Below are 12,500 nucleotides of genomic sequence, written 5' to 3'. Positions count from 1 at the left end.
GGGGGTAAAAAAAACTATTTTAAATGTTATCTTGTAATATTTTGAGGCGCGTTTGATACCTAATTAGGGGGGGGGGGTAAAAAATCTTTTAAATATGTTTTCCTGTAATATTTTGAGGCGATTTTTTTTTTTTTTTTTTTTTTTTTTTTTTTTTTTTTTTTTTGAGTTGGGAATGAAAGGAGGAGTAGGGAGGAAAGAGAGAAAAGTGGCGTGGAGTTTGAGTTTTTTTTTAAGAGACGGAGAGGGAGAAGGGAAAGGGAAAAAGAGAGAAGAGGGAAAGATGGAGAGGGAGAGGGGAAAGGGAAAAAGAGATAGGAAGAAGGCAAGATAGAGAGGGAGAGGGGAAAGGGAAAAGGGAAAAGGAGAGAAGAATAGGGAGAGGGGGAAGGGAAGAAGAGTTAGGAAGAAGGAAAGATGGAGAGGGAGAGAGGAAAGGGTAAAAGAGAGAAGAAGAGATGGAGAGGGAGAGGGGGAAGGGAAAAGAGATAGGAAGAAGGAAAGATGGAGAGGGAGAGAGAGGAAAGGGAAAACGAGAGAGGAAGAGGGAGCGGGAGGGGTGGAGGAGAGAAAGAGAAAGGGAGAGGGAAAAGAGGAAAAGAAGGGGAAAGAGAGAGGGAGACGGAGAGGGAAAAGAAGAGAAAGAGGAGAGGAAGACAGAAAGAAAGATGAAAGAGATGAGAGAGAGAAAAAGAGAGCAAAACGAAGAGCAAAACAAAGAAAAACAACGAGAGCGATCGAGCGAAAGAGGGCGGGGGGCGGGGGGCAGTGAGGGGGGGGCGAGTGGAATCCTAGTAGAAAGCGCTTGCGAAAGCTTGCTGATTCGACCTTTCGCTTGCGTCTAAATCAGAATTCTCCTCTTGTGCGTCAAGTCGGTCATCGTCGTCTTCGCTTTCTCCATCTTCATTCTTTTTTTTTTAATCTTCATCTACTTTGATATTTTCTGTTCCTCTTCTCTTCCTTTTCCTTTTCCTCCTCCTCCTCCTTTTCATCTTCCCCCTTCTCATTCTCCTCCACCTCTGCTTCTCCCTCTTCCCCTTCCTCTTCCTCTTTCTCCTCCTCCTCCTCCTCTTTCTCCTCCTTCACCACCTTTTTTCTAGTCGTCGTCCTACACAAAAATAATAATAATATAAATAGTAACCTGTACAACCCTTAACAGAAACAGGAAGACAACCGCAGTAGTATTCCTTTAGCAGATGAACCAGAATCCGGAACAAAAATCGGTTAATAGCCTATTCATGTTCACCTTAAAAGGCTTTGCAAGTTGCGTAAGAGAGAGGAGAATAGAGAGAGGGATAGAGAAAGAAATGAAAGGAGAGAAGGAGAGAGAGAAAAAGAACGAGAAAGAACAGACAGACACAGAGAAAGAGAACTAGAGAAGCGATAGAGAAAGAGAACTAAAGAGACCGCGAAAGAAAACTAAAGAGAGAGAGAGAGAGAGAGAGAAAGAGAACCAAGTAGATAAAGACCAAGAGACGAACAAAGAAAGAGACCTAGAGAAACGCCGACGGAAAGAGAACTGGGAGAGAAAAAAAAAGGAGAGATTGGTTAACAAGGCGCTTCCTTTGAACTTCTTTCAATGGACTTCCGCCGACCGCTGGCCCCTCGCTTCACCCCTCGATTAGGGCGAATCTTATCAAGTGTTCCGTAAATTGATAGCTAGATTTCTTTCTTTTTGATTTTTGATTATCCAATCGGTTAATGTGAAGATGAATCGGAGCCGTTTAACTTGACGCGTCTACAGCTGTTGTTGTTTGGGTGTAGGTGTGGCGCTTGTTGTTGTTGCTGTATTTTAACCTTTCATTCGGCCGGTTTGTTAAAAATGTGCGACCCAATAAATTTTCATTATACGGACATGCACACACGGGGAAGGCTAGATCAGTTGCAACCTCGAGGAGGTGTCATGTCGTCTGATTCTATTTTTTGGTAAAAGCGCGTGGGGTTTATTTTGATGACGTCACCAAAGTTACGGATGCTTTGTGAATATGGTCGATCATTTTGGTCTCTTCAATTTTCAAAAAGGATGGGAAATAATGATTTTAATGGTTATATTTTCATTGAACAATCATCAAAACAGACGCCATGACACCACCTCGAGTTGCTACTGATCTAGCCTTCCCCATGCACATACACAAAAATAAGTGCATAGCTATCAGTTTAGACATGCATATCTAGCGGACAGACAGATAGATAAATGTATATCTATCCGACAGAGAGACATGCACATTTATCTCAGTCTATATGTATGTCCGTATGTGTAAATATTCATTGGGCTTTAACAAGTTGGCCCGATTGTGTTGTCCATATCTTCGAACGTTTGAATTTTGTTATTTCCATTGATGATCAGTTTTCATTCTTTTTATTTGCAGCCTAACAAGAGACAGAGAGACAGATGAGTCTGTTTTGATTACGATTAACTGACTTCCCTTAGTGAGCTTCCCCTCTTTGGCAGGAAGTACAGATTCGCGTGCCAGTGTCCTGCGGGGGTGTCGGGCCCGCACTGCCAGTGGGGCGGAGTCTGCACCAAGGAGCACGCCGAGAGGTTGTGTGACCACCATGGGGCGTGTAGGTCAGTCCTGTTTGTGTACACTGAGGTAGACATGTGCATTAAATACCTGCGTATATACCCTTATAGTCTAATACTATGTATACAAACCTAAGTATACGAAGTTAAGTATACACGCTCATACACACACACACGCGCGCGCAAGCGCGCACCCATGCCCTTCCACACCCACCCAAACCAGTCCACACCAACCCACACCTACTTCCACCCACGCCAACCCACACCCACAGCTACACTCACACACACATCCACCGCCATCTACCCGCTATCGACACTTCCAAATCCATCCACCCCACCCGAACACCCATCCCCACCCCTCTCCAAAACTCGAATCCCCCCCCCCCCCCCTTCGAATGGCCCCAGAACCCACGCCGGCCCAGGACCTTGAATCTAGGCCTACACGCCTCCGCCTCCCTTCGCAGGAACGTGGCCGGGGTGAGCGCCTGCGCCTGCGACCGGGACCACTTCGGCGCCACGTGTCAGCTGCACTTCACCAACATCCCGACGCAGAGCAGGAGTGAGGAAGGGGCGGGTCTTGTGGGCGGATGGAGGGAGGGATGGGTTGATTTGTTTGATTGTGTTTTGTTTATTGATTTTTTGTTTATTGTTTATTAATTTTTTTGTTTTTTGTTTATTTTTTGTTTTTTGTTTATTGATTTTTTGTTTTTTGTTTATTGATTTGTTTGTCTTTTTTAGTTTATTGATGTTTTGTTTTTTATTGATTTTTTGTTTTTTGTTTATTGATTTTTTTTTGTTTATTGATTTTTTTGTATTTTGTTTATTGATTTTTTGTTTTTTGTTTATTGAGTTTTTTTTATCTATATGTTTATTTGTTTATTATTGATTGATTTGTTTGGTTATTGGCTTTGTTTGTTTTATTAATTTCCTCAGTTATATGTTTATTTAATGTTTGTTTAGTTATTTGCTTTACATATCAGTTCATTTATTTTGTATAATCTATTTCATTTCTCTATTATCTGTTCCATTGGTCTGAAATAGGATCATTTATAAGGGTTATGCTGTAGGGTGATTATCATCAGCATTGTCATTTTAGGCACTAATTATATCATTATTATAAGTTTTGTTGTTATTGTTAGACATCGATTTTTTTAATATAATTGTATTGTTCTGCTTTTGGTTATTAGTATCATCATCATCATCATCATCGTCGTCATCGTCATCACCATCATAATCAATATCAGTCATTATCAATATCAGTCCATCATCGTCCTCGTCGTGGTCGTCGTCATCGTCATCATCAATATCAGTCCATCGTCATCATCGTCATCATAATCATAATCAATATCAGTCATTATAAATATCAATCCATCGTCGTCGTTATCATCGTCATCGTCATTATTTATGATCATTTATCATCCGCCATCATTTATCATCACCTATCATCATTTATCATTTATAATGATTTATCATCTATCAACATCTATCATCGGTTATCATCATTTATCAATATTTCACCACCACCAATCAGTAATCGGCCAATTCACACCACTAGTCGACCAAGCTATTAAACCTCACCACCACCATCACCACACCCCACCCAAAACCCCCCAACGAATAATGTCGACAATCCCAACCCGATCTGAGACGCCCCCCCCCTCCCCCCGTGCCAACAGCGTGCCAGGGGAGAATGGACTGTCAGCAGAACTGTCACCTGCGCGTGGCGAGGAACCTGACCTACACCTACTGTTCCTGTGGCGTTGGATACACGGCCGTCAACGGGACCCACTGCCGGGCAACAGGTGGGGGAGACGCGGGGTGTTTGGTTGCCTTGGGAGAGGGAGAGGGAGAGTGGGTGAGTGGGAGAGTGGGTGAGTGAATGAATGAGTGAGGGTGAGTGGGAGAGTGAGTGAGCGAGTAGGAGAGTGAGTGAGTGAGTGGGAGAGTGAGTGAGCGAGTGGGAGAGTGAGTGAGCGAGTGGGAGAGTGAGTGAGCGAGTGGGAGAGTGAGTGAGCGAGTGGGAGAGTGAGTGAGTGAGCGAGTGGGAGAGTGAGTGAGTGAGCGAGTGGGAGAGTGAGTGAGCGAGTGGGAGAGTGAGTGAGCGAGTGGGAGAGTGAGTGAGCGAGTGGGGGAGGGGGAGTGGGAGAGTGAGTGAGCGAGTGGGGGAGGGGGAGTGGGAGAGTGAGTGAGCGAGTGGGGGAGGGGGAGTGGGAGAGTGAGTGAGCGAGTGGGGAGGGGGAGTGGGAGAGTGAGTGAGCGAGTGGGGGAGGGGGAGTGGGAGAGTGAGTGAGCGAGTGGGGGAGGGGGAGTGGGAGAGTGAGTGAGCGAGTGGGGGAGGGGGAGTGGGAGAGTGAGTGAGCGAGTGGGGGAGGGGGAGTGGGAGAGTGAGTGAGCGAGTGGGGGAGGGGGAGTGGGAGAGTGAGTGAGCGAGTGGGGGAGGGGGAGTGGGAGAGTGAGTGAGCGAGTGGGGGAGGGGGAGTGGGAGAGTGAGTGAGCGAGTGGGGGAGGGGGAGTGGGAGAGTGAGTGAGCGAGTGGGGGAGGGGGAGTGGGAGAGCGAGCGAGTGGGAGAGCGAGCGAGCGAGAGACTTGTACTTGTGCTTGTGCTTGTGCTTGTGCTTGTGCTTGTGCTTGTGCTTGTGCTTGTGCTTGTGCGACTTCCAGGCGTTATACGTGGAATATATATAGGCAGAAAGATGGTCATGTCAATACCTTTTATATTTCATTATACACGAACACTAGCAATAATTCATCTATATCAATACACGAAAACAAATTATTTATCAGCTTCAAGCCTTACCACATTGTCCTCACCTCATAACCCAGTCAGACCATTCCCGTCAATAACCAATTTTCTCCTTCGCTCAGAGGAGTGGGTCCTGTCCGCCGCCATGAAGATAGGCAGAGGCCGGCACCTCTCCATGGAAAAGATCCGAAATCAGGTAAATCTGCCCATTTCTTTATTTTCGTTTGTCACGAATTTACAGATCAGGCTAGTATGAATGTAAAATTAAATGTTCAGATGGTTCACGGACGAATAAAATGGAGAAATACAATGTATAAATATGATGACTACCATTATATTTTGTTTTGAATATTTTTTTCCCTTGGGCAGACTCTGCAGATACTGGGCAGAGGAGATCCGAGTGGAAGAGCCGAAAAGGATATAATGAAAATCACAATAAAGTGAGTCTGCTGTATACTTGTTAATCTTGTACCTTTATTTTCCTTTAAGTAAGAAAAAAGGCAATGAGCTTTTTTTTACAATGAGCCCATTGATTTTTAAAGATTGATGCCTTTGTGGACAATGAGGCAATGTATTTTTACAGATTAAAGCCTTTTTGGACAATGAGGCAATCTCCTTTTAAAGATTAACGCTTTTATCATCCACAGGATTTTTTAAAGATTAACGACAACGAGGAAAGTTGCTCTATAAAGATTAACGCTTTTTTTCATCTGGGGATTTTATTTAACATCCAGAGGCAAGAAAGTTGAGGTGGAAGTAGGCCTGACCGGGAAAAACTTCATGGAAAAAATTAGCAAGACAGAATTATGGAATCGGACATTTCACACCCGGAGCGTCAACATCAGTGCCATCCCACGCCTGTCCGTTGGGGTATGTGTGGAGGGGCATTTCTCGTCTCTTTTTCTCTTCCTTTTGTCTGTGGTGTGTCTCTATTTGTTTTCCTTGGTTATCCACTCTCTCCCTCTGTTTTCGCGAGCTTTCATCTTTGCTCTTTCCGTTATTCCCTTCGTTTTCCTCGTAATTTCTTTCCTATCTCGACGGTTGTATTTCCTCTTTCCTCTCTCTTTTCTCTTCTTTTTGTCCTCGTTGTTATCCCTCTTCCTACTCTTTGTCGTCTTTGTTTTCCGTCTCCGTCTCCCTCCTCCTCCATTCCGCCTTCTAACTGCCCTTGTCCCCCTCGCTCTCCTCCCTTTTTTTCCTCTACACCCTCCCTCCCTTCCTTCCTCTCCCCTCTTTCCCCTCCCTCCCTTCCTCTCCCCCCCCTCCCTCCCTTCCTCTCCCCTCTTTCCCCTCCCTCCCTTCCTCCTCGTCCCTCCCTCCTTTCCTCTTCCTCATTCATCTGTCCCTCTCCTTCCCCCCTCACCCCAACCTTCCTTCCTTTCCCTCCTCCTTCCCTCTCTCCCTTCCTCTCCCTTCTTTTACCCTGCTTCCCCTGTCTCTTGTCCTCCCTCCTCCCATTTCTCTGTTCCTCCCTCCTCCCATTTCTCTCTTCCTCTATCCATCTCACCCTATATCTTCCCTCTGTGCCTCTGTGTATCAAGCCAATTAATATTATATACACATATGCATGGCAATGTACATGTCTATCTGATCAAATAGGTAAATGTAAATTCACGTAACAAATAACACCCACACACAACACAACACAACAACTCCCATTCCGACTCATTCTCATTCCCACCTCCACCTCCACTCCCAGTGTCATTCCCATTCCCAATGTCAGTCCCGTTCCCAATGTCATTCCCATTCCCATTGTCAATCCCATTCCCATTGTCATTCCCACACCCACTCTAACCTACCTCGCCTCGCCTTCCCCACAGCCCGTGTCAGCCGAATTCCCCGACAGACAGAAACTGGTCCTGCGGTGTCCTGTGTACGGCGGGCCTGACCTCCACGTGACCTGGTATAAGGACGGAATACTTGTTTACGCTCATCATGTGTCTTGGTGGTACGTCGTTTCTACCGTGTGATAACGTTGGCTAAGAATGGGAATGTTGTATTGCGTGTCCCATTACTGTTGTTATTGGTATATTCCGATATTACGTTGTCTTGTTCTGTGAGTTAATGTTTCCTCGTTCTTGTTCAGTCAGTCTGGTTGTAGTCGATTAGTATAAGTTAATGTATATCATAATTATTATAATACATTGTAATTGTAATATATTATAATAATATATAATTATAATGTATAATTATAGTATATATTTATAATACATAATTATAATATATATATATTATTATGATATATACTTATGATACATGATTAGTATAGGAGAGCCCAGGCATTTCTCCCCAAAACTAATCCCTCCTTTCCTGTGCGCTTCAGTTACTACGAGGACAGCACCGACCTCCTGTACGTGAAAGCGGAGCCGGGCAGCGTCAAGTACAAGTGCACGCTCATCCTCCAGATCAGTCCCCTCGAGCAGATGGACCGTGGCACGTACGCCTGTCAGGTGGTCGACCGACACGACACCCTGACGCGTATGGTGGTCGTGGGCGTGAACGAGTCTCTGCGGGCGGAACTCACGCCGTTCGTCCACTCCGTCTTGCCGGTAACGAGTTCGTCTCTTGTTCGTGGCGGTGATGTCTTGGTGTGGCCGTGTGCAGGGAGTCTGGTGGCGTAGCATGCTTTCGATTGGAGGGGAAAGTGAAAATAGGGAATTGAGTTGGGTTTGCGAAAGCATTTTGTGCTATTAATTTATAACAGCATTGTCCTAAAAGCCAAAATGAATAAGAAATAATATTATTACAAAAGAGGACTTTGCATATTCGATCCTCGTTATACATTCAAGTTGTTTGTCCAAAAAATGGGAATCATTATATATAGTTCCGTAGTACAAAATGAAATCCGCTTTTCTCCGTCACAGATAGTAACATTGTATACTTATCTGTGATTTCCAGGGCAGCAGCATGACTCTAAACTGCACGACGAAAAATCGTGACTGGGTTGACGGCGATCACTACGGTGCCGAGTGGACGGTGCTGCCTCGGGACGGTTTCTCCAGCTACCAACAGGACGTGGTATTTCGAAGCGGATTTAGACTCCATATCACCAACATTACGGTGAGAAGAAGAGTGTAAACTGCGCATTGAAAGCTGTGGGTTATTGAGAATGGGGAGGTGGTGCTAATGGTCATAATTAGACTTCTGTTGAGATATTAATAGCAATATATCTATGTATATAATGTATATTGAGTTTTAGAATCAGTTTATATATTACAGTTGTCTGTAAAATGACTTTAAAACAAAGAACTTGATTTATATTTTCGTAACTTATTGTAAGTTATCAAATGATCGCTGTATTAGTAGAGTTACCCCTTTGTAGAATATTGTGGCCGCACTACAGAAAACTTCAGTACTATTTCTAGCACAGACTTAAACAAAATATACCATTTATGAATGAAAATTGTCTATAACAAACAATGTATTATAAAAAATCAACTTAGAATTTAGCTTATCGTTCCAACATTTCCTCCTCACGCCTTCAAACATGCATCTCCATACCATGCACACTTATACGGCGGCACAAATTAACGCAACTCCATCAGACCAAGGGGCGTCAAACTCGAAATTTTTTGCGGGCCAGTTTCCATTTCACTTATCTTGAAAGCCAACAAAAGGATTTACCTGGCTCACCGTGTTTAAAGTTTATTTTAATAATTGAATTTCAGATGATGATCCTATCGGTGACAAAATGCACATGGCATCATTTTATCTCGCTACAATCATGATTTCACAGGTTAACAAGTTTTGTTAGTCCGTGGGCCACTTATAACCATCCCGAGGACCACATTTGGCTCACAGGCCATGAGTTTGACACCCCTGATCTAACCCATCCCCCTTTCACAGAAACCGCTCAACGTGACCTGCCATATCAGGGAGAAAGAGGGCGTCATCTACATGCCAGGGGAAGAGGCCCTGGACGAGGCGCTGGACACGGCCGAGATCCACGTGTTGGAGCCAGGGCGTCCAGCGTGCCAGACTGTCACGCAGGACGGAATCACGTGGGGCCCCATTCCGGTGAGTGTCAGGAAGTACTGAGGCACTGTGGTGTGGAGGCTGATCTTTAGCCAGCTTTCAGGAGTGAGAGGTTGAGTGCTTTCAAAGAGGGAGGGTTTTACAGTGACTTTTATGTCATTGGTGAACTGGTCAGTGTTGAACAACGGGAAAATCTTTATGTGGGCATATTTCTAGCCTGCTCAACCGCGCGTGTAGACTATCTCTCTCTCCCTCTCTCCCTCCCTCTCCCTCCCTCTCCCCCTCCTTCTCCTTCTCCCTGTCCCTCTCTTCCTCTCCCTCTCCCTCTCCCTCTTATTCAGTCATTGAATCAGTCGATACTTTGTTCGATTATTGCTTCTACATCTCTTCCAAAAGACTAGAATTCCCGCCCGTCATTCTCCAGCATCCAAGAAACCCGCTTGAATGATCCCCCATGGCGCCTTGTGCCCATCCCCCCCAAGATCTAAATAAAAATAAGTACATGAGCCATGCATTCCCCCAGGTCGGCAGGCGGGACGTGGAGAGGTGTCCGGCGGGCCACACGGGGAGGGCTGTCCGGCTGTGTAGCCCCCTCCCCACCCCTCCCCCTCTCCCCCCTTCCTGGGAGACGCCAGACTTCTCGGATTGTTTCTACAAGCCGCTTGTCGACATCAGGACGGTGAGTGTAGATAGGTAGGGAAATTGAGTGATCGATGGATGTTTAGATAGATGGAAAGATGGACAATGATGATAATGATAATTTAGTTAAATTCTGTTTATTACAGTGGATATTCTTTGTGTGATATGCTGTTTGTTTATTTGTTTTTAAATTACCCTCTGTGTGCAAGGTCTGGCCGAAGTTACCATCCACTGGTACATGGATAAATGGATAGATACATGGTAACAGATATATTGATAGATAAATATAGATGGATATGGTTGTCACCTTTGATTGAAATATCATCTTTGTCAAAATGAACTCGAGGATGAAGCGTCTGGGACATTTTTTTCCTCGCGTGTTATTCATTTAAAAATTACACATGAAGGAAGGACCGGTGGGGGGAGATACACAACTAAGGAAAAACTACTTGAGATTAATACCCGTAACGCCCTTAACACCCCTTACCCCTAACACCTTCCAACAGCTCCTGACCCTGCACAAGCGCGGCTACGAGACCCTGAGCGGAAGCGTTGACAAACAGGCGAGGGACTTCTCACGAATCCTGCAGGAGCGAAGGACACAGATCCTGCAGGGCGAAAGAGCTAGTCTCTGGCAGATCCTGGAGATGCTGCAGGATACTGGGAAAAGGATGGGGTCTCTCATCTCCCAGAAACTCTTCTTTGAAATCGTGCATGAAATAATAAAAAACTATGATAGTTTTACGTTGATGGTGAGCCTCTTTTCTTTCTTGAATGATTAACTTTGCAGTCTTTTGAGATCAGTTTAGTACTCAGTAACTTTGCATAACGGTTCTCGGAAATGATGTCATGCTTTTAAAAGGAATAAATTTGACTATTTTAACAGCTTGGGCATACTACAGACCGTTATTCATCAATACATTTCTTTCCCCAAAGGATGTTTTCAGGATGAATGAACCCATAAGGATGTATTTGAAAGCAGGTCTCAACGCCACCCAACCTGAAGGTCAGGTCACTCGCCTTCCCCACCTGCTTGCCAAGAGGGAGGTCGTAACAGGTCGCCAGATGTTCGAAATGGAGGGCTCAGAACCAAGGTAAAGGAGGTCATTGCTATATTGTTTTTGTATCTGAGACTAAAGTATCTTTGAATAAAAAATACAAAAACGAATTTTATTGGAAATTAATAGTATGTTTATCATATTCCATAAACCATAAATCTTTATTCAAGCAGTCGGCCTAATAATAATAAATATATATGCATGCATTGTACTGTTGTAATTGCCATGGGATACTATTATAATACTTTTACTGGGGAAAAGAAAAATGTGTCTTCCTACTACTGTCAAGCACTTAGACAGGACAGACCACCAGAATAATATCAGCAATATCTGGAAACTTAAAAGTAAGCTGAAAAATACAAATAACAGATTGTTCTAAAGATATGTCCTTTAATTGGATCCCAGATTACAGTATACACAAATGCTGTTTCATTATCAAACAACACCTCATCTGGTTCTTGGGCCACAAATTTTCATCACAATTTGTCAGTAACTATTATTTGTAGTCTTCTGACGAACCGACTAATGAGCACGGGCAAAAACATAACCTCTGTTGGGCGAGGGTAATAATCTTCACACGCAGAACACTAAAACACAAAATGGAAACATGCTATCATTTTGGCTACTCCTCCTGAGGCACTGTAATGCTAATAACAGAAGTTTTCCGAGGTGTGATACGCACTTTTCTCAAAATGTCTTCCTTTAACTCTTTGTATTCTTCTCCCACCCATCAGAAGCGACACCTCTCAGGGAGCCCCAACTGTGCAGGTGAGCCTTGAAGAGACCGACGCTCTGGAGACACGCACCCTGACGCAGCCGAGAAGACAAGTACGAGTGCCGGATGTGAGTCTGGCGGTGGGGGTTGTCACTTACCTGAACCCTGGACTTGTTTTTGACTATGACTGGTTAGTAGTTTAGCTTCCTGTTGTTTTGCGTCATGTGGTAATTATAGGTTGAGTAAGATCATATGAATGGTGTACTTTATCCGTTGTTTCTTATATTTTATTTCCTTCGCATTTGATTTTCTCTTATTCTTACTATTATAGTAAGCTTGATGGATAAATCCATAGGGAGATCAAGACAGAGACAGACAATGTTTGACATGTTTGAGACAGATACAGACAGGTGGAAACGATCGTTCGACGTAGAAAGGCCCTCTAAAATCTCTTGTGTTCGTAGGGAGGTGCGCGAAGGACCAGTGAAACTAGCTGGGTACCTCGTGGAGATCGTGTGGGGTCTGAGTGAGGCCTCTGGCAAGAATTTATCGTCATCAGAAGTACTTTCACGCAGAGAAGCACCTCCCAACGGCGGCGCCTCGGATAAGGTTCATGGATTTTCTTCCGTCTTGCGGCTCCACTACCCTGTTTGTCCTCAAGTAAAGGAATGGTGCGTGTGTTATCTGCTGTTGTGGTTGACAACCATTCAGAGCTTACTTGCAGATACGAATTGGTGTTTTCAAGCGTCTTTGTATGATTTGTATCTTGATGTCAACGGTAGCATATATAACGTGTACTTGCTAAGAAAGTTTAATAGCAGAGAAATAAAGTGTCCTATTGACAGTTA

General features: G+C 44.4%; 1 protein-coding gene across 2 annotated transcripts in view; it reads left to right on the top strand.

Annotated features, from left to right (window-relative positions):
• LOC113808815 (uncharacterized) overlaps window positions 1–12,500 on the top strand; it is a 28,455-nt gene that overhangs the window by 8,188 nt on the left and 7,767 nt on the right. Inside the window, exons 4-18 of one of the 2 annotated variants that reach the window (XM_027360307.2) lie at window positions 2,450–2,566; window positions 2,986–3,080; window positions 4,198–4,323; window positions 5,388–5,461; window positions 5,635–5,705; window positions 6,000–6,135; window positions 7,086–7,213; window positions 7,589–7,814; window positions 8,164–8,325; window positions 9,112–9,282; window positions 9,764–9,919; window positions 10,386–10,631; window positions 10,816–10,973; window positions 11,672–11,842; window positions 12,117–12,323. In XM_027360307.2, the coding sequence (XP_027216108.2) occupies window positions 2,450–2,566; window positions 2,986–3,080; window positions 4,198–4,323; window positions 5,388–5,461; window positions 5,635–5,705; window positions 6,000–6,135; window positions 7,086–7,213; window positions 7,589–7,814; window positions 8,164–8,325; window positions 9,112–9,282; window positions 9,764–9,919; window positions 10,386–10,631; window positions 10,816–10,973; window positions 11,672–11,842; window positions 12,117–12,323 (2,244 nt within the window). Of the gene's footprint in view, window positions 1–2,449; window positions 2,567–2,985; window positions 3,081–4,197; window positions 4,324–5,387; window positions 5,462–5,634; window positions 5,706–5,999; window positions 6,136–7,085; window positions 7,214–7,588; window positions 7,815–8,163; window positions 8,326–9,111; window positions 9,283–9,763; window positions 9,920–10,385; window positions 10,632–10,815; window positions 10,974–11,671; window positions 11,843–12,116; window positions 12,324–12,500 lie in introns of those variants that run through there. The other variant, XM_070142611.1, reaches the window with a different exon arrangement.

The sequence above is a fragment of the Penaeus vannamei genome, chromosome 29 (assembly GCF_042767895.1).
Source record: "Penaeus vannamei isolate JL-2024 chromosome 29, ASM4276789v1, whole genome shotgun sequence".
NCBI lineage: Eukaryota > Metazoa > Arthropoda > Malacostraca > Decapoda > Penaeidae > Penaeus > Penaeus vannamei.
This window is presented reverse-complemented; position numbering and strand designations above follow the sequence as displayed.